Below are 25,371 nucleotides of genomic sequence, written 5' to 3'. Positions count from 1 at the left end.
TTAAGGCAACAGCACTCACAACTTTCTCTAGATATTCTCAAATCAGCAGTTTTTCTGTACCTGAAGTCTATTTTAAAAATAGAATACTGCAAGATTCTGAACAGGATCTGGATTTTACTGTTTATTTCCTCAAACAGCAGAAAGGAAAAACAGTGCAATGTTTGAGGCACCTAACAAGAGGTCATAAGAACTTCCCAGACACCCGCTTTATCTGCGGCACTCACTGGTCAACTTCTTTTTACATCCGAAGACCAAAATAGCACAGGTTGCTTTCCGCAATGACTAGAGAAGGAGATTCCAGTTTGCCTTAATAGAACCATTCACAAATTTACCGGGAAGACAAGGGTTTTAATTCCTCACATTAGTTCTACACAACTGCAGCCCCGCTCTTCATTTAGGTCAATTTTTCTATCACAGGGAAAGCCCCAGATAAAACCAAGGTTTTAATCTCCCTTGACCCAATTCTCAAAATCACTGCAGGAAGCCAGGGTAGACCTAACTCAGAGTTTAGCTTCAGGTCCTGCTCAGAAGGAAGATACCTTTTTTCCTATCCCAGGTCAATGGGCCCTTCCCCAATAGCTAGATCTGTGATGGAACAGAAATCAGTGGATGCATCTTATTTCAATACAACAAAGTACCAGTCAAAGATAAAGAGATTTGAAATAAGGGAGATCGATGACAGGTTTTTATTTTCTTTAGCTCACACAAACATGTCTGAATTTTTTGTTTCCTATCGCCTCGAGATTAGCAGATTAATGCCATGAAAAAAAACTGATATCTATTCTGATTGAAATTGAATTACTTTAAAATAGATCATCATCTGTCTACACACCCCTGCTCTAGGTTTTATGCAAGAGTTTTCTTGGGGCAGTTAGTTCACCTGGCACAATTCAACCTAGCAATTGGTCCACTTAATCAGACTTTACAATGAGTGTCAGACTCAACTGGAATTCTTTTCCCTCACCATGTTTAAAGCTTTACGTGTATGAAATCTTTCACCTTGCCAGTATCTTCCTCCCATACCTATTCCTTTATCTAGGACCCGTGGCCAAAGGCATACAGTAGTCCTTCGAAATCCACATCACCTTTTGGAAGCCTCTGATCTAGCACTGGCAGTAATACTGACGTCATCAAAATGATCAATGCTTTGTAAGATAAGGCTGTCCAGAAGTTAAAGACCACATAAGGATTCCTCATCAGGAAATACACTTTACTGAGAAGAGCTGCAAAGCAGCTACACCTCACATATATAGAACAGCATAGTTTAGATTTCAACAGCCTCTGTATTTCAAAGTGAGTTTTTAAGGGATGGGGAAGAACTGTTCTCCATCTTTCAGGGAATGTGCCTTAATTTTAGTTTTCCGCTTGGATGAACTCAAGTCTCAGAGCAACAAAACTCTCTGGAAACAAGTCTAAGTCAGTCAAGATGATACAGATTCTAATGGTAAGAAAGGCCTAATGTTCTCGCTTAGAAGAGTATTTCATATAATAACGTCTCTCCTAATGTCACATTAAGGACTGTTCAAGATTATTGTTAGTCAAGTTTGCTGACTTGCAGGTAAAATAACTTTCAACATTAACAAAACTGTTGATTTGATTGTCTGCTAGGCTGTCCTATTCAAAAATATCTTGACAAAGAAGCAGGGCCAATTCAAGATGACAGATTACAGACCCTTTTCTGTAGCTGATATGCCCATGTCTCTGCAGTGTAAAATACTGCACTTTCTTTCCAGCTCTCCACTGTTTCCAAGCAAACGCCAAGAGAATGAGTCAGCATAATGATTTGATGCTCCAAACGTAATATACATCGTTAGGCTGTGTGGAACTAGAATAGAATTGTAGAACCACAGAATAGTTTGGGTTGGAAGAGACCTCTAAAGGTCACCTAGTCCAACCCCTCTGCCGTGGGCAGGGACATCTTCAACTAGATCAGGTTGCTCAGAGCCCCGTCCAACCTGACCTGGAATGTTTCCAGGGATGGGGCATCCACCACCTCTCTGGGCAACCTGGGCCAGTGCTTCACCACCCTCAGCGTAAAACATTTCTTCCTTATATTTAGTCTAAACGTACTCTCTTTTAGTTTAAAGCCATTCCCCCTTGTCCTGTCACAACAGGCCCTGCTAAAAAGTTTACTGCCATCTTTTTTATAAGCCCCCTTTAAGTACTGATAGGCTGCAATAAAGTCTCCCCGAAGCCTTCTCTTCTCTAGGCTGAACAACCCCAACTCTCTGATCATTTTTGTGGCCCTCTTCTGGACCGGCTCCAACAGGTCCGTGTCTTTCTTATGCTGAGGGCTCCAGAGCTGGACGCAGTGCTCCAGGGGGGGGTCTCACCAGAGCAGAGTAGAGGGGCAGAATCCCCTCCCTTGACCTTCTGGCCACGCTGCTTTTGATGCGGCCCAGGATACGGTTGGCCTTCTGGGCTGCGAGCGCACATGGCCGGCTCATGTCCAGCTTTTCATCCACCAGTACCCCCAAGTCCCTCTCGGCAGGGCTGCTCTCAATCCCTTCATCCCCCAGCCTGTAGTGATACCGGGGGTTGCCCTGACTCAGGTGCAGGACCTTGCACTTGGCCTTGTTGAACCTCATGAGGTTCACACGGGCCCACTTCTCGAGCTTGTCTTGAACTAGACCATCTACTTCTATCAAGACAAACTATTCATTCTTATGTGGCAGAAAAAGCCTCCCCCCAGTTGTAACTGGTTCTTTTTAAAAAAAGATACTGTAAAATCTTGAGTTAAACATCATTAAAAATTGTGTAGCACTTAACAAGTCTATAGGCTTACCCTATGGTCTTATTTACCACGTCATCTCTTGCACGTACATTTCTTGTACAATGGCTGTCACGTTGCTGCTCTTGACTCAAGAGGTAGCTGCCTTTCAAAATTGTCAAATTATTGGAAAAATGGCTTGAGAACCTTTGGAATAAAAGTGCCATATGAAACTACAATATTGTTTAGAGGAGAGAATACAGACGGATCTGATTTCCAGAGAAGAATCATGGGAGAAGGCACAAGGTGCTCTTACGACTGGCTGCCTCTACTCCATTTTACTCATACAAAACAGATTTTCAGATAAATGAACAGAGTCATGGAAATAAAAATATGGAGGAATGCAAAATGTGCATTTGTGCAAACTGAAGTTGGTTGTGAATTTTGAAGATAATTTGATCCCGAGGGAAACAATTACTATGGAAAGAACCTGAATACTTCAGATTCTTAAAAACATCATTACTATGTTTTATTGTGACAAGAACAGTCACATACAGCAATGCTACTTATTGTTTCTGAAAATAACCATATAAAAGTTTTATTTATATACAGCTTCCCACAGAGGTCTCATCTAAAAAACTGGCAATTAAGTCACTTTTTTGTATTAGAAAGGAACCAGCTAGATGGTAATTTAAGTTTTCTACATCTTGTTCTTTCTGATCCAAGTAACCTGGTTCTTATTCCTACACCTGTGTTACAAAGAGCAGAGTTAAAACTGTATTAATTGATACCTGAGTATTTTGTATAAGGCATACTAAAATGACGTCTGAATACCAAAAATATTGTAACAGTTCCCCACCTACAATTCATATAGATTATTATTAGCACCATGAACCCTGTTGCAAGTTATAAAAAATGGTTATTCTCAATGAAAAAGTTCCTTTCATGGCATACTGCACCTTTAAGCACAACACCTGTTTACACACAAACATTTCCAAATAGAATAGGGACTTAGTGAGAGACCACAGACTTTTTAAACAACAGGAAAAGTGCAAACGCTACTTTTGTCACCCACTTTTCTTATGTCCTTTGTACTGTTGCGATTTAGCTTTTTTCTTCTGTTTTGATGAACTTGACTGGCTATCTCTTGATGCTGCAAAAAATTAAGAATTCAAAATTAAAATTTAGTATTTTGGAAAAACACTTCAGAATGTGTCAAAGCTGCTACACAGCTACAGAATTTCTCCTTAGTGACTGAACGAAGGCAGAATACCTTTATTGTGGGAAAAGCCTCCCATTAAACTACTAACAGTAACTACTATTACCCTCCCACTAAACAACTAACAGTTCTTGAAATACAGTTATCAATAACTGTCGTATAACTTGACCTGACAGGGACAAGTCTTGATGCACCAAATAAAAAATAGCCTTCTCACATAAATACTTCTGCAGATGAATAGCTATGCACATGCTGAGTTCCATCAAATTCAGAATGTAAAGCATATATATTTGCAATCTTAAAGCAATACAAATTCTCAGTGATATTATCCAGAACTGACGAGTAAGTAACAGGCTTTTTCTCTGGATCAAATAAGCATCTTCTGGCATGAAATATAGTAAGCAGCCACAGAAACGCCCAGAAGTACTTTAAAAGTCAAGGCGGAAGAGATTAGAACGGTGTACTTCTAAGCATTAGCAAGAATTTGTTCTATTTTTGTTATACCTGGTGACCTAACTTGGAAAGGATGAAGTTGGGAAAATCATCACCCATGAACAAGGACCAGTAAGCAACTGTCACATTATTTACAAAACAGGAACTTACATTGTGGCGCTGGAGGCTGTAGTTGATATCCAGTTAGCTGACACCATCCCACTGGATAGAGGTCTGGGGACTCGCAATCCACCCACTGATCATATTCATCTTCCCACCCATCAAAGTGTATCCTCAAAAGACGATGGATAATGCGAGTTACTGTGGCCACACATACCAGGCGAGGTTCCATCAGATCAACAGCCTCCAGTTTCATTCCAACATGAAACCCATGGTTGGGAACTTCCTAGAAAAGCAAACGTCAGTAAACAAACATGTTAATAAAGATGGTTTAAGCACAGCATTGAAGCGAGTATTTCAGTCAACTTAATGTAGGAAAATACCAAGTAAAGTTTCGTGCACCCCTGTATTTAGTTAACATTTCAGAAATATTCAAGCTTAATATACTCAAATGGTTCTTATTTCTTAAAGTCTCTGTTGTCTTAGCTTTTCAAAATCGTATTTAATGAAATGGGTCAATCCCATGGACTATGCAGACAGAAATTTAAAGATAGTACTCATTACAGTTTAAGTACACATGTATAATGTTTATTACCTTATTGAAGAGCTTTACAGGTGCTGCTATTGAGTCAGTTTCCCTGAGGTAGTCGAACCATTTAAAAGGGAGTTTTGCATAACCTGTGAATTTTAAACAACATTTTCATACATCAGCTGCAAACTTCATGCATAAGAACACAACAAAAATAGTATACTGGCACTCTCCTATGGCTATAAAGACAACAAAGCAGCAAAACATTAATGTCAGAAACTTCCACTCTCTGAGCTTTGGTCTAAGGGACAAGACAGTCATCTGGACGTTGCCCATTTGCAACAAACAAGATGAATGAAACTCTGGATAATATAGAAAGTGTCATTTAACGTTAAGATTAATCGTTCATACTTGAAGCTTTCTGTCCACGTAGATCCTTGATCTCTACAATGCCCCACACAAATGACCCAGAACAGATCATGTAATTAAGCACATCCAGTCTTTCCTGTGGGGAAAGAGCTCCACTACTGAAACATTTGAATTGTTAGGAACAGAGCAGTAAGGATAAGCATGGATATTTTAAAACTTAAATAAGGCTAAAAATAGCAATAATATGGAAAATTACAGGATTTTTTTTCCCAATCTTAAAAGCTATTATAAAGGGAAGAAAATAATGTCTCAAATATATTTAGCTTTTGTTCATCTACTGAATATGCATAAAACACGAAGGACTATTTTTTACTTTGGGCAACTCCTACAACTGCTTAAACCAATAATTCTCAAATTCTAGCTGGAGCAACAACAGCTTGAAAGATTTCTTTGTGGTAGTATGCAGTGATGGACACTCTGAAAAAAATCCAGCGTAGTGGGCACGGCACAGGGAGCTGCAGGAAACAGTTGGATCTCATATAAGCGGGGGCAGAGAGCTCCCACGGAGTCACAGCTCAGTACTGCAGGGCCAGACTCATCAGGTAGCTAACGTTCACAGCCCAAAACGCAATCCCATTCTTGAAAGTGTCTAAGCATCTTCATCTTCTACTGATTTCAGCAAGAGATGAAGATGTTTGGAAGGAATGAGCTTGTAAAGTCTGACGATTTCACAGCAACTTAAATGTTATCCACACTGCTAAATGTAATTCGGAAGAGTGTTCACGTTAGGTACACAGTATCTGCATGAACAGAGGCAGCTGGATAGCTAACAACTAATAAGGGTAGTAATGTATCGTTTTTGCATATTAATGCTTTTCTTCTTAACGCACAGTTCCTCTGGCTAGACCAATAATATTTGTGTGCAAGTCCTTTAATTAACTTCTCACCACACACACACACACGAGATGTGTGCACGTGGTCCTTGTTAGAGCAGTCAGAATTAAGAAACTGTCATTTTCAAGCCCGTAATTTGGAATGCAAAATACACTTGTCGTAAGAGCTAAGAAGCTTTGATCACTTTGATTCTATCAAATACGTTCATGCGCATTACGTTCTGTATTTTACTCCTGTTAATTCCTTTCAAATGACTTTTAGATTACTGCATGTGTGATTTATAGTCGCCTCTCAGTGGATGATGCAGGACTGTTACGGAAAACTGCAATAAAAGGGAAAATATACACGCAGATAACGAATAAGGTTGCCACGATACAAGAAACACAGAAGTATCATAAATGTGCTAACAACAAGATTCACATACTATTGTGTAAGTAGTGTTTGAAGAATAAAGAGGAACAGTTTCATCATAGAAGGGAGGTTTTTTCCCTATTCTGTATCATCAATTAATCTATTTATTTCTAAATTGATTGATATGTATTGATATGCATGGTTTTTCCTCCCACAAAAGCTTTTCGTATTGCAAGAGACTCTTGCACCACATATTTTTGAGGGGTGATTATGCCCGTGAATTTCTAGGCAATAAATTCACTAAACGAGCTGTCCGAAAAATAATAGTAAATCTGTCCAACTGCAGCTTCCACACACTCAAAGACGACAGATTCATTAGTGTGCAATAATGAAAATGATATGAAATTATTTTCTTCATGTTGCATTACACTGTCTTTGTAGTTATTACCTAGAAAAATAATTCAATAAATACAAGTAGAAGCCTGCGAGAATGAGAATGGAGAAAAAAATCCATAGAAAAGAATTACTATCTGCTGTTACACAGCTAGTTACAATCCTCTTTCTAAATTGCTAGACCAAGACAATAAAACGGAAAACGGAAGGCAATATAGTCTTCTGTAGGCATCTGTGCTAGTGGACAGACAGCGTTTTCTCACAGAAGGGATTACGCAGCATACAGCTCTAATGGCTACTTCCTCGAAGCTCGAATTTGTGCGTATTCTTCAAAAAATTAACTGGTATTGTTGCAAATTAGCCTAAGTCTGAGATTCTTTACAATGTTCGTTAATCCTTTTGGTGGCCAGGACTTCCCAAGCAATGACATATTCTGAACAGTCCTTTTGGTGACTAGCATACTGCCCATTCACTTAATGGATATAGTATTCGACTAGCTGCTATCCTCAGTTTCTGACAGCAAAAGCAAATTATTTTACCCAGAGAATCAATCAGATGTTCAGTTTGACTTTTTCTAAATGAAAAGTTTATTATCTCCATTTTAGATTACTTTGAAGTTACGCTGTTGTATTTATTTCAGACTTGAGAAAGTCCTAAAGTGACATGGATTTTGTAGACTGGGTTAAGAAACAAAGCATATGGCACATACAATATCACTGAAAAATATTCAAAATAAAATGTGGTCAGAATGCTATATGTACCTCTGGGTGGAGTTAGTTCAATCATGTTAATTTCACAGAAACCAACAGGGAAAATAGAAGGGGAAGTGGCATGGTAACAAAACCAATCAGACCCATCTGCTGCTTCTGAGCCATCAATCCCAATCATAAGATAGCCATCTGCTAAAACCTTTGTAAAGAAAAACAAAATTTTACATTAAATACCTTTAACTCTGTGATAAGGCTAGAAAGAAAGCATGCCATGTTTCAAAAGAGTGAAAAGCAACGCAGTAATAATGGAAGTACACGTAGAAGGACATTCAGTTACAACAAAATAAAAAACCCCAAATCATACCTGTCTCCAAGACCATGGGTACTACTGTCAAATGTACCTTTGTTAACTGCGAAGTTAGGAGAGACGAACATTTCCTTTTTCTGATCTCTAGCTTATTTTTCTTGTGAACATCGGTTCTACTTCTAAAGCTTTGTAATTCAGTCTACTCTTTAGCTTGCAGGGATATTCTGCCCATCGTTAATAAGAAAAAAGACTCGAAATCTCAACCACACTCCTCATTGGTAAGGTCATGCAATTCTGCAAAGCTACTTTTTACATTTTCTTCCTCTTTTAAAACAAGATTTCACATGGATGGGATCCCTTTCAATCAAGCTAGGAAAAAAGTACATCCTTAAAATGTCTTCATAGACTGCCACAAGTAAGCAAGATGAGGTTTCTTTTTGAACAGCTGCAAAATGTTTGGTATAATGAGCAGAACATTGTCCTGCAAATTAATCTCACAAACATAATGTATTCTAATTAAAGGTAAAGCTGAATTTCCAGAGATTGAAGTCAAAATTAAAAAAATTTACATGAGTATATTCTTTCTCATAGCAGCCATATATAACTAACTAACGGACATATTCCATAAACATTCACTGTGTGAATGAACTGCATTTATTTTGGTTTTGAGCTTTTTGTTTCAAACCTGAATAAAGGTGAGTGAAAAAAGGATTCCTGTCTACCTTCCCAAAATACACATTTGTTTTCTTACCTTTCTAATAGTTGCCACACATATTGCTGAAAGGTTTAGGGGGTCTATAGCTTCCAATTTCATTCCTTCTTTAAACCATTCTCCAGCTGCGTCAACCTCTTTTACCTAAAGAATCACATAACAGCACCAGAAGCTAAGAATCTAATAAGCCTGGAACAAAATATAACCCCACACCATCAAAGCAACAGATTGAAATACCTGTTCCATCATCTCTGCTTATGTCAAGGAAGCCAAATGAGGTGTTTGGGGGAAAAAAAAAAAAGCAATGCTTGTGCCGGGCATATTTCCAGGACTTAAGTAGAGTTTCAGGTCTGTTTTACACACACCAGGAACTAAAGGTCCTCAAATCAACTCTGAGAAAACAGTGTTCTTGCTAGCAAACTCACCTTCATAAATAAATGCGGGGGTGCATCAAAATGTCCATCCTGTTTCTTCGTAATATCTACAAGGGATAATAGCATGTATTATTCAGAAGTTCTGTTAGTAGAGCAGACAGTATGTTTTTCTGAATACGTTAATTAGTACCATGCAATCATTGGTGTGGGAGGCCCACAGTTTACAATAAGACTACCACAAAACTCTGGAGGACATAATCCATCCATTTTCCTTATTGACTTCTACCTGAAACACCTCTATAACACAATCTCATTTACGGGGAAAAAAATAATCCAATATTTGTAAGACCACTTGATTATGTCACAAAATTGATACAAATATACATAGAAGCTTTTGCAAAAAAATTGGCAAGTAAACTACTTTGCACTGTTGTGACAGAAAATTGTATTTATATATTTTTTTATATAATTATACATAATCACTTTAAATAGATATATAGAGCTGGTTTTAGCCAACTGTTGAATACTACTTTCCCAGCAGAATCCCTGGAACTCTGTTGGAGGCATTATTCCTGGGAAGTAACACTGTTCTTGATTTCTCTAACTGCTCTTATCTATAAATGGTTTCAGTGAAAGTTTAAGCGCTAGGAAAACGGAAGGTTTTCCTGAAGGGATGCCTCGTGGAATGTTTTACAGAAATTCTGTTTCTGACAAGGGACGCAAGCTCAACAGAGCAGAGAAGTATTAAAAACCAGACTTCTTTTTTTGTTTAGAAACCTTAAATACTTCATACTACAGGCATTTTTGTATTTTAAACAAGGGCCTTAACTGTGTACCATCTAGTAGACTGTCACTAAATCTTCCCTGCCCATCTCCTAATGCCCCCTAAACCATGTAAATCTTGCAATATAAAAATATTAGATAGTCCTTAAACTTGCAAGTAAAAAAAAAAAATCAGTATCTAATAGGATACTTGTCCTCGTTGTCTTGTACAAGAGACAAACTTGAAGAAACTGGGAGTTTGTGGAGCAGGACTGTGTAATTCCAGGTATCAGCATGAAAAATGATGTTTACCATGCTTGAATATTGCAGTTCAAGGTTATCCTCCCTAGACGGTCTGTTAATCGCTGTTCATCGTCGAATCTTTCTAGATATCAACATACTACAAATCAACTAAAAAATTATTTTGGCTTTTCCAGTGCTGCAAAATACACTAATTATACTTTTAACTGAAACTCCTGAATGCAATATAATTGGTAAAACCCCTGGGCCACATTATATACATTTTAAAATACCATTATTCAAGCTAGTTCTATCAATTGTATAAAGTGACAGGACTGCTTAAGTCAGACTCCTCCAAGCCAATAGTGCCCACAAAGACACCTCTAAACCAGGAGCAGCTTACCAGATCTTTTGAATCTGTGTCCTATACTTCGAGACCAACCGATATGATGAATGAGTGGACTGTACATATGGCACCAGAAGTCATCATTTTTGTCTTCGCTTTCTTCATACACCAATCTTAACCGTCCCCCAATGACACTTTCTACAACTGCTACCCTTGTTCGACAAAGGTGCGTTTTGTCAACAACTTCTACTCTCATGGAAGTTTTGAACGGATACTGCATACTCTCAGAGACCTTAAAGTAACAGGACAAAAAAACATTCTGTAAGAATATACTTCGTTTTTCCTTAGTCATCTGTCTTCTGCTATTAAAGCACAGCATCAATGCACTTTTCATTTAACTCAAGTACTTGTTAATCAACCTGCAAAAATGACACAAATGGTTTCTCTTCTATTTTATTGTACACGGGGAAGAATGAAATGTTTCAGAAAACTAAGTAGAATAGATCCTGCAATGCTCTAATTATATCAAGTACAGCCCCTAATACAATTCTCACATAGGTTAAAGGAATTTTCCATTGGCTTAATGAAAGTTTGTTCAGTTGTTAACAATGGATAAAATTACCTTGAGAAACAATTTTAACAAAAAAAAAAAACCCCAAGATTTTTTTTTTTGCTTTGTCATCCACTCAAAATACAGCACTTTAAAACCAGGATTAAAATACTTTATTGTAAAAGGCATAGAAAACAAACCTTCAACATAATTTAAGCTGGCGACTCACAAACATATTTCTTCATAATATACCAAAAATAAAGGAACAGAATGGAAATAGATGTTAGTCTGCCTTGTGACGATACATTCTGTTTAAAAATCAGTGTTTGTCACTTGCCATTTCCATTATGAACTCCCCCAAAGCGTTGAGACCTTGCCAATTTAATTTGACTTCCAACTGAGCCAATTTTTAGATAGAAATGAACAACTGCAGAAAGGTTTTTTGGTCTGTTTTTTTTTTTTTTTAATATTAGATGCAGTGTAAGACAACAATACAGTAAGTCTCATATTCCTACTAAAAGCTATGTACCATCTCACAATATTAGTAAGTAAACTTATAGCACACTATACAGGCAGCTGCCACACTTAAAGACGTCACTTAAAGACAGCAAAAAATCTAGTCCAGAGCAGATGAAAAATATTAACATTCAAAAGTATGTACTTTATTGCATTTAGATATGTGCTATATTAATGAATTTTGTTCAGTTTCTTGAAATAGTGCATGATAAAAATCATTCCTGAAGTAGAAAAATCAGTTTTAATTTTTCTTACATATCACAGGGTAGCTTATTAGTACTTTTTTTTTTGTTAATTGGGGTATTTTAAAATTGAAATAGACTAACTAGTTTTTAAAGAAAATTACTTTCTGCTAGAGGAAACAGTTTTCCAAATACATACTGACAAGTGTGGACATAAACGGAGAATAGAGATTCCAAGGAAAACTGTATTTAAGGGAAGAAACTACTGTATCATCTTCACTGTAAAAGAAGCTAATGTGCCATTGTAAAATACTTCAGTTCTTCACATTGTGCTGCAATTTTGTTTATAGTACATCATTGACATTGCATCAGCCTTACCTTCTGAGAAAAGTCAGGAGGAAGTGTTTTGGCACCAGTAAGTCGTTTCACTAGAAAAGCTTTCCAGTTTGTGTATTTGTGTTGGATGGCTGTTGCAAATGAAGGGGAAAAAATAAGCCACTGATTTTTAATTGTGTCCATTAAAGACAATATTAGAGTCTGGAATATGTAAAGAAGAAATCCCAGATGACTGTTAAAAAGCCTGGATGACAATAATGACAAAAACCTCTTTAAAGAATGAATGCTACCCAAGATTAAGTTTATGGGTATGTCAGGGCAAAGAATTTAATAACAAAATATAAATAAAAATCAGTGCATGTTCACATCACTGATTAGCTAACCGCTTCCACCTTGATCTTAAAAACTTTAAGTCGCATCAGATGGGCTACTCCAAGAAACACTTTGAGCATCAGTCAAGTCCTTATTTTTCCAGAAGTTAAAATGATTTATTCATAACGGTTGAAAGAGTTGCTATGGCAAAAAAAAAACAAACTTTGATATCTGAACCATGAGCAAATTTAGTTTAATAAAGACAGACTTATATCGATCAGTAAGGCTACTATTTACATACTTCGAGGAGGAACTAGGGGCTTCCCACTGGTTGCACACCAACCAACTGGGTGGATGTCAGACCCACAAACGTTGCACCAGAAGTCAAGACTTGAATCATTTTCAAAGCCTTCGTATCTTAGCAGAGCATTGTAGCCTGAAAGAAAGCAATCCCATTTAAAAAAGACAAAAATTAAACAAGATTATAAAAATCTATTAATATTTCTTTACCAATCATAATGTACATTACATTAGATTTTCTAGACTAGAACTTTTTATAGAACATTATTCTTACGGCACATTTCTGCATGTTATTAATGCACAGAATGGGTTACTTTGATAAATGTGCATGTGCTATCATGTAAGTCAAATTTTAATTAAAATTAAAATTCTTGAACTATAAACCTTTAGAAGTTACATGTAGGAGGACAAAATTAGTTAATTACCCACAGCATCTGCTTTTTCATATCTTAGCTATGTGACCTTGAATTTTTAACTTTTAACCAAGAAAAGTGATTCGTATAACAAGGCTTGCTTGCTAGCTATTATACAATTTCCTATCTCCTCATTCCGCGCTGCTCTTACTGTACTCTTAGGCAATATTAAAAAAAACAGGCATCCTCAAGCTTCACTGAAGACACTGTAAAACAGTGTAACACAGCGATAGTGCTAAAACATATAACCTATTGACACAGCTCTGACATCCTAACCAGTGTCAACTTTCTACTAACCAGGTGACCACTGACTAAGTTGTTAGCTCCCTTCACACAGTTATTTTGATTATTTTAATAGTTTCAACTAAAATATATTCACCTGCTAATTTTACAATTCCAGCTATCCAGAAGACTTTGGTAGGTAGGCTGCAGTCGGTGTTTGGAACCTCCACTCGCACTCCTTCTGAGATATCACCCCAGCATGTCCCCATAGGTGCCTATCATTTAAGGTAGGGGGGGGAAAGTCACCAGTACACCACATGAAAATAATTATTTTTTGTTACATCAGTGTTTCACGAGCAACTTAGAGACAAAACAATCAATATACATGATAAGACATAAGCATATGTTTAGAAAACACTATGAAAACCTAGTTTGGTTTTGATTTGAAGCTTATGTGTAGTTTTGTGATTGTGTACAGTTATTACTGTGTATTTCCTGCAAAAACTACAGGATTCCAAGTTTTAAAATCTGTAAAGCACAAGCACAAATTGCATATACTCACAGGTCAGCTTTATTCTACATTTCAACTAGGTGCCAGCTACTGATTTTAGTGAGAATGGTGTAGTTCCTCTGCAATTCCACTTGCAAGAAAATTATTGTACTTTAAATTAGTATCTGTATCACAAACATCAAAAATCTTTAAGTTCTGCAAATCAGAAACATTCCTGAAAAAATGCCTAAAAGTTATTTCTTTAATCTATTCTGATGATTTATTATGGTGGGGTTCATCACCCACTAGTTCACGTCCTCTCAGAGGAACAGGCTTTCATATCACCTGCAAGTGACCATTCCATCACGCAAGCAAAAAGAAGGCAAGGCTGTGGCACCTTTTTAATGAGTGCCAAAAGGAAATGCACCGCTGGATTCCTCACAGGCTGCCCTGAAGGCTTAGACTAACCGTCAGTAACAGAAATACAAGCTTGATGAACTACTAAGGACTTGTGGAAACTGGAGATAAAGATTGCATTTAGTTTGCTGTCTCAAGAAGAGCGTTTTGTTGAACAGAACATCATGAAAAGACAGTCAAAGATGGTATTGTAGAGGTATCAGAAATGCACAAGTGCTGAAGAATCTAAAACCTTAAAAGCTACTCAACTGAAGTTATATTGGTAACAAAATGGAAAATGACTGAGTCTACATTAAACTTGAGACCACCAAGAAGGAAAAGATTCAAATTTGGGGTATTTTAGGACAACAGTCATATCAATTCTAAGGTGCTTTGAGAAAAATAAGTTCTTATCAGTTCAGAGAATATCCAGATATCACGGGGACAGTCGAAGGGATCCTCTGGTTCTATACTGTAGCGGGCAGACAGCACTCTACGGCTGTCTCTCATTTACAGAGCTCTTTGCAAACACAGAGAACTTCACCGCTCAGTGGGAATAGCCTCCAACTTCACAGAATTTCGGCTGAGAGCCACAAGTGAAGAAATGTGGATTAATCCTGAATGATTGGAAATCACAATACTGGAATTTTGCTGGCAATCAGCAACAGCCAGCTAGCAGCACTAAAAGCCAAACTTATCTTAAAAAGGGATACTCTTCACTAGTAGAAACATTTGAGGCTAGGCATGCAAAACTTAAAACTAGTTTTAACTACTAAAGGAAAAATAAGTTATTACAGGTATGCCAGTTTCTTATTCTTGAAGCCTGGTCTCTTCATGTTCTGCTATGTCCCACTTACACCAGCCTAGACTGCAGAGCTCTCGTCTGCCATCTGGCAGACAGAGAAAAAAACAACTCGAAAGATGAAGGCTTATTTTCACACAGAAAATATGCAGATACAGCTTCTTAATCAAGTCCTATTACATATTTGCTATCATCTCTAAATTGACATGTAGATTTTTGAATTGAATTGGGGAAATAAACTGTTCAAACTGCATATTTTAGTAAATCTTGTTGCCTTGTAGAGAGATATAGATGAGGCCAAACAATCAAAAATAGCAGTGCTGAATAATTTCATGATCCAGCTGCACTTAATTGAAATATATTTTACTGCCTGCTCATCTATTCAGTTGATTCAGAGAGAAAAGTATATCGCAACACTTCTCCACACATCAACCGGTAATGGAAACGTCACCAATTTTTATTTCTAGAACATGGATTGGTATAGAGGGAAATAGCAGAAAGTTAAATTTGTCCTTGTCTGTGAAAATATTGGTTCTGCTAGTTCTCCTACACCAATCCATATGGCTCACCCTTTAGAAGAAGGAAGCCGTCCTGTGTAGCATCACTACTGAAATGCCAGATAACATTACTGTCCTGAAGTGATGGTTTACAGTATACCTGGTATACTGCGCCATCTCTTCCTTTTTCACTCATTACGAATATTCTTAAGGGAGGAAGACTGGATAAACTCGGGCTGTAACAGCCGTCTTCCTTCACATCTTCTCTGCCTTCACCTGATTAATTGGTCAATGTTTGCCCAGTGCTTTGAAAGACTCAAAAAGCACTATATAAGTGTTAAGTCTTATTTGCCTGCTGGCTGGAAGGGTAACTCTGAAGTCTGGATTGGCATAGCGTGAACTAGCAGAACCATAATTTACAGGTAAGAACAAATTTACCTTTCAGACTCATGACGAAGAGATCCACTTCGTGTCACTCCCAAACAAGGAAGGTACGGTTCCTCGCTTCCTGCGCCGGGAGATGACCTGGGAGGGTTTATCTGTGAGCGGCAGCTGCCTTCTCTGCAAGGTAAGTCGCAATCAGGAAGGTCCTGTTTGACAGGAGCGCCTAACGGCCAAGTATCCCCACGTGCCCAGCCGAACAAGGACCTCATGGGTTAAATAACTGGCTCCTAAAGGTTTTGGATGGCGCCGCCATCGCCATGATTTCAGACCTGAAACCTGAACCAGGATTTTAATGGCAAAGTGATGTTACCAATTCCTGAAGCGTAATGACACTATGCCGATACCTTGTGCGTGAACGGAACCCCCCCAAAAGGTAATGCCAGAGAAGACAATGCGCAAAACGGTTTGGAATAAGACGTTCAAAGCGAAGCGCTGCCACCTAGTGTAAAACCCTGGAAATGCTCCCTTAGAGCAAACTTTATTTATTTATTTTAATAACAAAAGAAACCAAGAGAATGAAAATATTTCAGCTCAGAATAAAACTCAACTGGAAGAAAGACTGAGAAATTCTTAACTTCAGAAAATGTGCATCTCACTAGCAACAGCGTGGAGAAGAATAACTGCTATTAATTGTGCATTACGTTGTACGTTAAGTAGTACTGACAAACGACTCAAAGCACTGTATTTGCTTTCGTTCCTAGGAACGGTTTGAGCTAATAAAAGCAAATATAGGAGAAAGCAAAAACTGTTTAGAAGAAAATGAAATTAGAATGCAGTTTAGCAATGAGCACGTTGTATGTTACTAAGCTATAAAACAATATTAAAAACATTAAATTTAGAGTTCTCCTTGCATCAGCTACTGTTGTGTATCTGATTAATGCAATTCGACAAAAAAAAAAAAAAGAGCTGCAAGGTGCATAAACTGTAATTCTGGCTTTGTCACAGGCTTCCTATACGACATAAATCAAAGCAGCTTCTCTACTTCAGTTTATGAACTATGAAGTGGGCATAGTTGTACTACAGCTAGTGAATTTCATTAGTGTAACTCAACACTGAAAGTCTGGAATGAAGGTAACAGGGAACTACAAAAGCCACATTAAGGGCATCAAAAGGCTTTGAAACAAATTCTTCTCATACAAAGAGATAGAGAGAACTTCAGGATTTAAATGTTTTAATTCTAAAACGTAACTGTTCTAAATTGAAAAGGAAATAACTCCCCAGGCAAAAATTAACTGATCTGCGAAAATTACACTAGACCTGAACTACTAAAGTATGCCAGGTTATTAAAAAAATAATCAGTAAGCCAAATCCCACATCTTATAATTCCCTTAAATTTTCTTTAATATTGATCCCAATGTTACCTATCAAATATCCATACACCCAGTATAACCAGATACATACTTTATCTAATAACAAATTTAAGGGCAGATATGTCATGATTTTACTGTGAATTCAAAACTTTTCTCTTGAACAGAATAAGCTTTAGATATTCAATCTTGTGGACACACACAACATGTGCACGGAATCCATAATACAGATGGTAAACAAACGTCAAATAATACAAAATTTTACGAATCAAAGCAATATAGTACACAGAAAACATAGCAATAATCCTTCCAGACAGACAAAAAGAGTATTGTTTCTTTTAATTATCAACAGAGAGTGGGAGAGAGAGAGAGAGAAGGCTCTAAGAAGAGTCCTAACGTGTTTCCAGATTCTGACTGGTTTAAATAATATATTTTTCAAAGAAATAATTTCAGCAAAACTAAAATCACACCCTTGTAACACTAACTAATGTCCACCAAAGAAGCAGAAATCTCCAAAGCAGACTGCAGGAGTTGCATTTTACTTGTATAAAAAAGGAAAACAGGGACAGAAAAGAAACAACATTCAGGCTTGGTAGCACTGTGTCCCTGTAGCTTGTGAAAATTTTCAAGGTAAAATGTGAGCATTAGTATTGTATCTGTTCACATTATTGGTGTACCATGCAACTTCATGAATGAAGTAAAAAAGGAAGATATAACTGCTTTTAATATGGAACGTTATAGCGTAGTTTACAAATGACCTAGTTATTGTAGCTGTTTCCTAACTAAAGATGCCATACATCACGAAGCATTTGTTGTTAGAGTAGCACAGCCCACGTTATCAGACAATACCTTTTGATACGTACATACGAAATCACTTATTATAGCATGTACATAACTGTGAAACAAAGTGCAAACGTGCTCACTTAAGCACGTGGAATTCGACACAAGCTGAGGAAGCTGTACGAACGCAAGGCTCTCTTCTGGGCAACAGCTAAGGCCTCTACGCATAAAGGGTGCTATTCAGAGAGTGCCAACTGCCAAGAGCCCTCCACTCCAACTGATTTATGAGTTGACAGGGCTCAGCATGAATTCCAGAACTGGACAGAAAAGCATGTCTCACTCCTCCCTTATGGACACCTTCCATGAAACGAAATGTTTGTTTTGATTGCAATTTTCATCAGATAATTTTGAGCAAAATAAAACTTTTGTAAGAAGATGGAACACTTCGACTTCCCAAATAAAAAAGGCATGCTGAGAAAACGCTTTCTGACAGAAAGTTCTTACTTAAGAGACAGAAAGTACTGACAATATTTTAAACAAGATCTAATAACTGGAATTTAACAAACACATTAAAGACAGATGCTGCTAAATATTTTCCTCATCCCCTAATTACATTCTGTAATGACTGAGGACTTCTTGTTTGGAATTTCTGTAACTCCAATACAAAGAAAACCAAGCCCTTCAATTTCAGATTTATAAAAAGCCTTCGTTTTCCTCTATTTCTACACTACCTGGCAGCATGACTGGCAGGGAGGATGTGACTAAAAACTAAGAAAAAATTTCCAAAAATCCAAATATGTAACCAAAAGGTCAGTTCAACATAATGGAGCAAGCCTGACTCAATCTAGAAAGCCTTTTGTAACTTTTTCTAATATTGCATGACCTGGTTGGTTTGATACTCTGTAGCGCATTCGAAGATTTTGCACCTTGAATGTGAGAAAAAAAGCTTCACAAGTGTTTACGAGTCCTCCTTTTACTTTTTTCTTTGTTTATGAGAGCATGTATGATGACAGTAACTGACAGCGTTCAGAATTGTTTTAAAGGACAGATAAAAACAAACATACCTATCTAAAAAGTAGTTGTACTAACACAGTTTACGTTTCACAGTCCCAAGGCCAAGAAACATATTTGGATATGAATGTTTTGCAAAAATGAATTCAAGAATTAACATGGACTCTCTCTCTCTCTCTCATGCGCACACACACAAATAGACAGCACATACTGAAAAATACTTACGTGTTTAAAACAGGTAACAGGAGCTGCTGTAAAGCTATTGCTATTGATGTAGTTACCCCAGCTGAAACCTTCCACAGGGACAGCTGCTAAGAGAAAGTTATTTTATTTAGGAAGCTGCTAATGAGCCACAAATCTTGTATTACCAAGAATTTGTTTCAGCTCTGTTTATACGCCATTACCTGCTTTAGTCTTTGCCTGGTTTTGTAAAGTTGCTTGGTACTGAGCATATGCTGCTAATTTAGCCACTAAGGGTTGTTTTTGTAGAACTTTTGCCTTCTTTGTTGGAGGTTTACCCTAAAACAAAAAAAAGCTAAGTAAATAAAGTCTTTCCAAACTCCCATCATGAAATTTCCATAGGTCTGTAGCATATCTCTGGTAGAACAACACAGAGTAGAGGTTGACTAAGTATACAAAACTACATGTAATATTAAATAAATTTAAAAACCAGTAGCAAAGAATGTCCAAAAGATGACTAGTATTCCAACTTGAACAGCATTATAGATTCATTGTTGTTTACCTGAAAAAAAGATATCTTTTAAAAGCAGGTCAAAAGGAAGAACTTTTAATCTAATTTACACCAATGCAACTTCTTGGCATTTGTTGTAATGAATTTGAGATAGGGTATAATATTTCTTGACATTTCTATCTCTTTTCTTGAATATTACAAATATACCTTCACGATTATTAATATTTTAAGTGAACAGACCAAAACCTGTTTTGCAAACCTCTCCAGTTAAGAAAACCCTCAAAAACAAAACACAACAATGCTAAATAAACTTTTACGCTCTCTAAAGCCAGAAAGTATCTTGGGTATGAAATGCATGGAATTTCAAGCCACTACATATGTAGACTGAAGATTTTTCCTGACCTTTTTCTTGCAGAAGGGCCACTGCAGCAGAAATGAAATAAGCAGTCAGTATTCTCTGTAATTTGCTCCGCTAAGCAAAGTAATTTGTTCATTACTGATACAGTTTTGAGTTTTGGCTTACAAAATCACTTATGTGAAAGTTTTAATGTGTTAAGAAACTTGACCTATCTTAAAACATCCGGCAAGTTTTACAAGCGTACGTGTTTTACAAAGACAGACTATAATAAGTATATAAAGAAAATGGTGTCTGTACCGCTACCTGAAGTCTGGCCAGAATGCTGGCCTTCTTGGAGTTCGATGAATAGCTTCTAGAGCATGACACACTGCAGAAGCGTTTTGTTTTAGAGTAAAAAGCGTCACGGACACCAACCATTCCACACATCTCGCATGTAGCTAATCAGAGGAGAGAAAAAGCCAAACGTTAAGAGTGTGATACAGACCTCAGTAAAAATTCAGAACAAAGGCAACATAAGGAAGGTCCTGTAGGTGGCACCACCAAACAGTTTCTTGCTTGGTGCAAGAATTCTCTGAAGAGAATTGCACAGAAAAATAACTTAAAATAAGACCACCACCACAAATGTCAGTGAAACACTAAGAACCTCAAGTTCATTGGTGAAAGGGTGCCTCCTTTCCGCTCCCTATTAATTTTTACCACTGGTAGAAGTGAACGACCCAGCTAAATCAGCTAAAGCCGATTTCTGTGTTTTCATGGTTCTCAAGGACACGTCTGCTTTGAATCTGGGCCTGCCAATCTTGGATTTCCTCTAAATATTTAATACTTCCGACCGGAAATAAAACCAGATCTCTTTTTTGAATCATAGATTAGTATACCCAAAGTACCTCAGCCCACCAATATTCTCTTCTAGCGGGAATCTTACGCTTCAGAGGTTGACAGCATCACCCGCTGAGTTGTTCCATGACGAATAAGAGTTTGTGACCAACTTACGCCAGTGAGACAATACCAAGATTCTACCCAGAGAGAGCTCTGCTAATCACTAATGATTTTGGCTAAAATATTTTTTTCCCTGATAATAAAAGCAATCTTCCCTTTTTAAATTTTTTTCCCAGTATACTCTAGCTCAGAGCTAGTGGGTAGTAAACAGGTACACACTAACAGACTTTATACAGGAGCAGTAATGAAGTTTTCCTAGTATAGGAAGAAATATATTTTAATATATTGTATAGATAACATAAAAGGTAGAGAGAATATATGCCCAAGCACAGAGAGAACACACTGACATTTTCCTCAAAGCTCAAAGAATAAAAACAATGTACATGAGAACATAAACATGCATGTGCATATATACACAACACACATTTGACGGGAGGGCAGATGTTCCCATACGATTTGTTTCCTGACAGCAGGATTCAAAATCTATCTTGTTTCAGTTTAGCAAAACCCAAACAATTCCCCCCTCCCAAAACAAACCAACCCCAGCCCTTCAGCTGTTTCGGTCCCTTTTCAGGCGGGACCAATATTTGGGATTGGACCCTCACAACTCACAGCACAGGCTGAGAAACATAAACATCAAACTCTCTGTACTCACGCACCACATACTTACCCATGCCAGATTTGCCATCTGGGTAAGTATAGACCTGTCCATTGTTCTTTATAATTGGGAGACTGGACGGCAAAGGAGCAACCTCCTCTTCGCTCTCATCTGAACTGGAGCTGCTGCTGGTGTCCTCACTACAACTATCATAACCGTCAAACATCCCGAATGAATCGCGTCTTTTCCTTTCCGCTCGTGAAGTATGTTCTGTCTAAAAATTAAAAACAAACAAACAAACAACAAAAACCCCAAAGAATAGCAGAGCATTCTGAATGCAAATATTTCCAAGTCAAGCTTAAAAAGTTTCAAAGGTCAAAGTCAGCCTTCAAAAGTAGATGTACTACAACTGCTCTATCAGCACAGAGATACGAGCCATACATGGCCAATTAAATTAGTATTGGTATAGTCAAAAGTAGCCAATTTTTGGTATTGTGATACACAGGAAGAAAAATCTATCTCACGATCCACTGAGAATACACAGTAGCAGTTCATACATTTCTTTTTCTTGGTGTCTTCAGAGTTCATTAAACCTGATGTGCTGAATAATGACAGCCACACAGATCTTGTATGCAAATGAGCACATTCCAGATGGCTGCAGCCAATTTCACTAAAATTCATTCATTTGAGAAAGCTGGGCAGAGAGAAGACAGTTCAACCAAGAGGGCACTTGAAATGAGGGTATGTCTCTGCTCTCGTTGCCTTGTGGGGTTATCGATAAATCACTCAGCTTCCCTATGACTCAAGTTTCTCACGTGTGAAACAGGAATACCTCTCTACCTCACAGGGATGTTCTGAGGATTAATACATTAACAATTATGAAGAGCTCAGTTACTATGGCAATAGGGTCTGTATAAATGCTAAAAGATAGAAAGGTGACTAATTTGCCACTGTCACATAGGAAAACTTGTTATATAATAGTTTTCCTATATCCAAAAAACCTGAGGTCAAATAAAAACATACAATTTTGAAGAACGCATAACAGTTAAGCAATTTCTAGCAAAGACGTTAAAGAGGTATAAACAACAGATTAACTGATGTCTTTTTTCTGATGCGCATCCAATATATGCGTTTTAATACAGTGACAATTTTCAATTTACTAATATCTTACACAGCTCTACTGAAACAAGGCTACTGTTACGTGAGCTGCCCTCATTAAGCTAAAAAAAAAAAAATTCAAAGTATTTCCATTATCCCTAACAGTATCTACTAAGTTTGAGAGGAAATAACAGATAAAGAGAAGACAAAGAAAAATTCTACAATGGAAGCACAAGTTAGGAGAATGAAGTACAGCCAAGAAAACAGAAAAAACATTAAGGAAGCCTTTGCCTCTACTTCCTTCCCCAAGAGCTGATTTTATTTAAAAGTTATTGTAGACAGAAAAATAATAATATGTGATCAGACTTTTCCTTCTTAAATTGCATTTGGATTCATAGCTTTAAGATTTCCTTCACAGTAATTCCCCAAATCCCTTTCCTAGAGAGTATAGGCCTGAACATCTTTATTGTTGGATCTCATCCGAGCCTTTTTGTGCCATGCCATCCCTTTATTATAATATTCTCTATTCTCCTTTGCAATCTGACTAAATCCTATTATGGAAGGATTTCCTTTTAGTTAAAAGGGAAAACTGATTTCCACACTGACCCAGCCCTAGCATCCAATAAAAATAAAAAAATAAAAAAAAAAACCAGTAAGCACAAAAGGTTATGCAATAAGGTGAACAAATTTAAAACACTTAAAGCAGCTCTGAAACAAACAAAAGTCAGTGTAACGTTAATTATGCACACATTCCTTGGCCAACAATTCAAAGTTATATTAAAACCAACCAAAAGTTAGGTTGGGGCGTAACTTGACATCTCCTTGAAGGAACTGACATCTGCCTGAAGTAGCTAGGGCCACAGCGGCCATCATTAGAGGAAACACTGAGCGATGGCAGAACAAAACCTAGTCCTGACCTGCACTGGTAACAAGTCTTACCTGTACACTATTACTGGTGCTATTAGCCAACAAGATGCAAGGTCAGTTATTTGTTTGTGTGTGCACGTGTGTGTAGATGAAGGCAGAAGTTGAGCGCAACGTTGCCATGGATACAGCGTTCTGCGAACAGTGCCAGTAATTTACAGATCAGAACATGAAGACTAATCATCTTCCTCAAGATTTCATGAACTCCTTAATGTCTCACAATATTTAACTTTCCTTGACCACAGTCTCTGCTAAGAAAAAAAATGCAATACCATATTAACCATTCACAACAGTAATATCAGAACACCATGATGCCTTCTAGTATTATGGACAGGTATTAGTGGTGTTTCAGCGCCCACGGGCAGGACCTCCTTCCTCATTCACTCATCCTCCGTAACTCAGCTGATCTGATTTCACTGAGAGACTAGGGCCTCATCCCACATAAAGGAGGACTTCGACCCTTTAGCGGAGGCTGCAGTACAAGGTAGTCCAAGGGACTAGTGCAAGGTAGTACAAAGAGGCATCCCTTTTCCATTCCAGACTGGAGAACTCTCGACCCACACGGCAGTTCTGCTTTGCCCAGTCGCTTTGCTGGCAGAGATCTGAAATGCTGTAGCAGCTCAGAAGGAGGAAGAGAAGTGCAGCCCATTCCCAGTCCCTCCAACTCCCGATGCTACAGCCGAGAAACTCTACAGCCGGCACTGCTCCCACTGCAAGGGAAGGTGAAAGAAGACATGGGAGGTTGGAGGCGAGATGAAGGACCAGTGGCACAGGAGGGAAGACAGGCTGCTCTAGGCAAGTTGAAGCATGGTGCAAGATTACAATTGCAGACACCATGATAGCACAGTTGGCTCTTTTTTTTTTGTTGTTCTTTTGCATCATGTATATTTAGAACCTCGATATTACTGCCAAGCCCTCTTTGCCAAAATATCCACAGATGAGAAAGAAAAATACTTCCACTTTCTGTACGGAAAATTGGGCCCTCTACTAAGAAAATCATTCTTCAGCTTTACACAGGTTCCTAAAAAGCAATCATCAAGTTTGTCGAGTTTAACTACGCTGTCAAAACAGGTCTCATATATCACCTTTCCATCTACTTTATATTTGGCCAAATTGTCCCAGTTCAAGTTATGAGCAATTCAAAACAGCAGCTTTGCTTATTGTTTTAAAATAATACTGTCGTTTTTATAAAGCATTTTTATCCAAGCTTTTGCCAGAAGACAACCACGTTTGCCAGATAATTTATGTAGGACATTCTTAACGTTAATTTATAGGTGTCATCTGGATTGTAATTCTGGGGAAACTACTCAAAATATGTCTTGAGAGACACGGAAAAGGTACAGTTTTGCAACAAAAAAAATACAAAGTACTTTGTGCGCAGAAGTAGGTGAAAGTTAGGGAAGATGATATGCAAATACCTATGCTGGAATTTTGCTAGAGCAGATCAAAACATTTCTATTTTGATAATAAACACCACTAAGGTTCTTTTTAACCCATGTTGAGAGACAGCATTTGTAGAAACAAGCGAACAACATGTGGAGTCTCTGACGACCCTTCCTGCAGAACTTAGAGGTCCCATTCTTCTGCAAACCCCGTCTACCATCTGAAACGGAAAAAAGTTGGGGTACAACTCTGAACTCAAAGGTCACAGATGGCATTCTTACAAAAAGGACAATATATGCCTCAAACACAACCATAGCTGAGATAAAGCAGCTGCTTCGGTAACAGCAGCAGCCTGCA

The 25,371-nt window shown here is 37.7% G+C and overlaps 2 protein-coding genes across 5 annotated transcripts in view; one reads left to right on the top strand and one right to left on the bottom strand.

Annotated features, from left to right (window-relative positions):
* MBTD1 (mbt domain containing 1) overlaps positions 1-25,371 on the bottom strand; it is a 38,927-nt gene that overhangs the window by 10,962 nt on the left and 2,594 nt on the right. For 2 of the 4 annotated variants that reach the window (XM_009323724.1, XM_009323725.1), the window contains 14 exons: positions 21,682-21,883; positions 20,379-20,512; positions 19,431-19,545; positions 19,252-19,334; positions 13,457-13,574; positions 12,666-12,800; positions 12,095-12,183; positions 10,526-10,760; positions 9,172-9,227; positions 8,786-8,890; positions 7,779-7,926; positions 5,077-5,159; positions 4,533-4,767; positions 3,786-3,863 (listed from right to left, as the gene is read on the bottom strand). In XM_009323724.1, the coding sequence (XP_009321999.1) occupies positions 3,786-3,863; positions 4,533-4,767; positions 5,077-5,159; positions 7,779-7,926; positions 8,786-8,890; positions 9,172-9,227; positions 10,526-10,760; positions 12,095-12,183; positions 12,666-12,800; positions 13,457-13,574; positions 19,252-19,334; positions 19,431-19,545; positions 20,379-20,512; positions 21,682-21,835 (1,768 nt within the window). In that variant the 5' untranslated portion in view covers positions 21,836-21,883. Of the gene's footprint in view, positions 1-3,785; positions 3,864-4,532; positions 4,768-5,076; positions 5,160-7,778; positions 7,927-8,785; positions 8,891-9,171; positions 9,228-10,525; positions 10,761-12,094; positions 12,184-12,665; positions 12,801-13,456; positions 13,575-19,251; positions 19,338-19,430; positions 19,546-20,372; positions 20,513-21,681; positions 21,884-23,646; positions 23,783-25,371 lie in introns of those variants that run through there. The other 2 variants (XM_009323722.1, XM_009323723.1) reach the window with 2 other exon arrangements.
* UTP18 (UTP18 small subunit (SSU) processome component homolog (yeast)) overlaps positions 22,261-25,371 on the top strand; it is a 16,731-nt gene continuing 13,620 nt past the window's right edge. The window contains exon 1 of the mRNA XM_009323799.1: positions 22,261-22,350. Coding sequence (XP_009322074.1) covers positions 22,261-22,350 — 90 coding nt within the window. The remainder of the gene's footprint in view (positions 22,351-25,371) is intronic.

The sequence above is a fragment of the Pygoscelis adeliae genome, unplaced genomic scaffold (assembly GCF_000699105.1).
Source record: "Pygoscelis adeliae isolate BGI_AS28 unplaced genomic scaffold, ASM69910v1 Scaffold75, whole genome shotgun sequence".
Classification (NCBI taxonomy): Eukaryota; Metazoa; Chordata; class Aves; order Sphenisciformes; family Spheniscidae; genus Pygoscelis; species Pygoscelis adeliae.
This window is presented reverse-complemented; position numbering and strand designations above follow the sequence as displayed.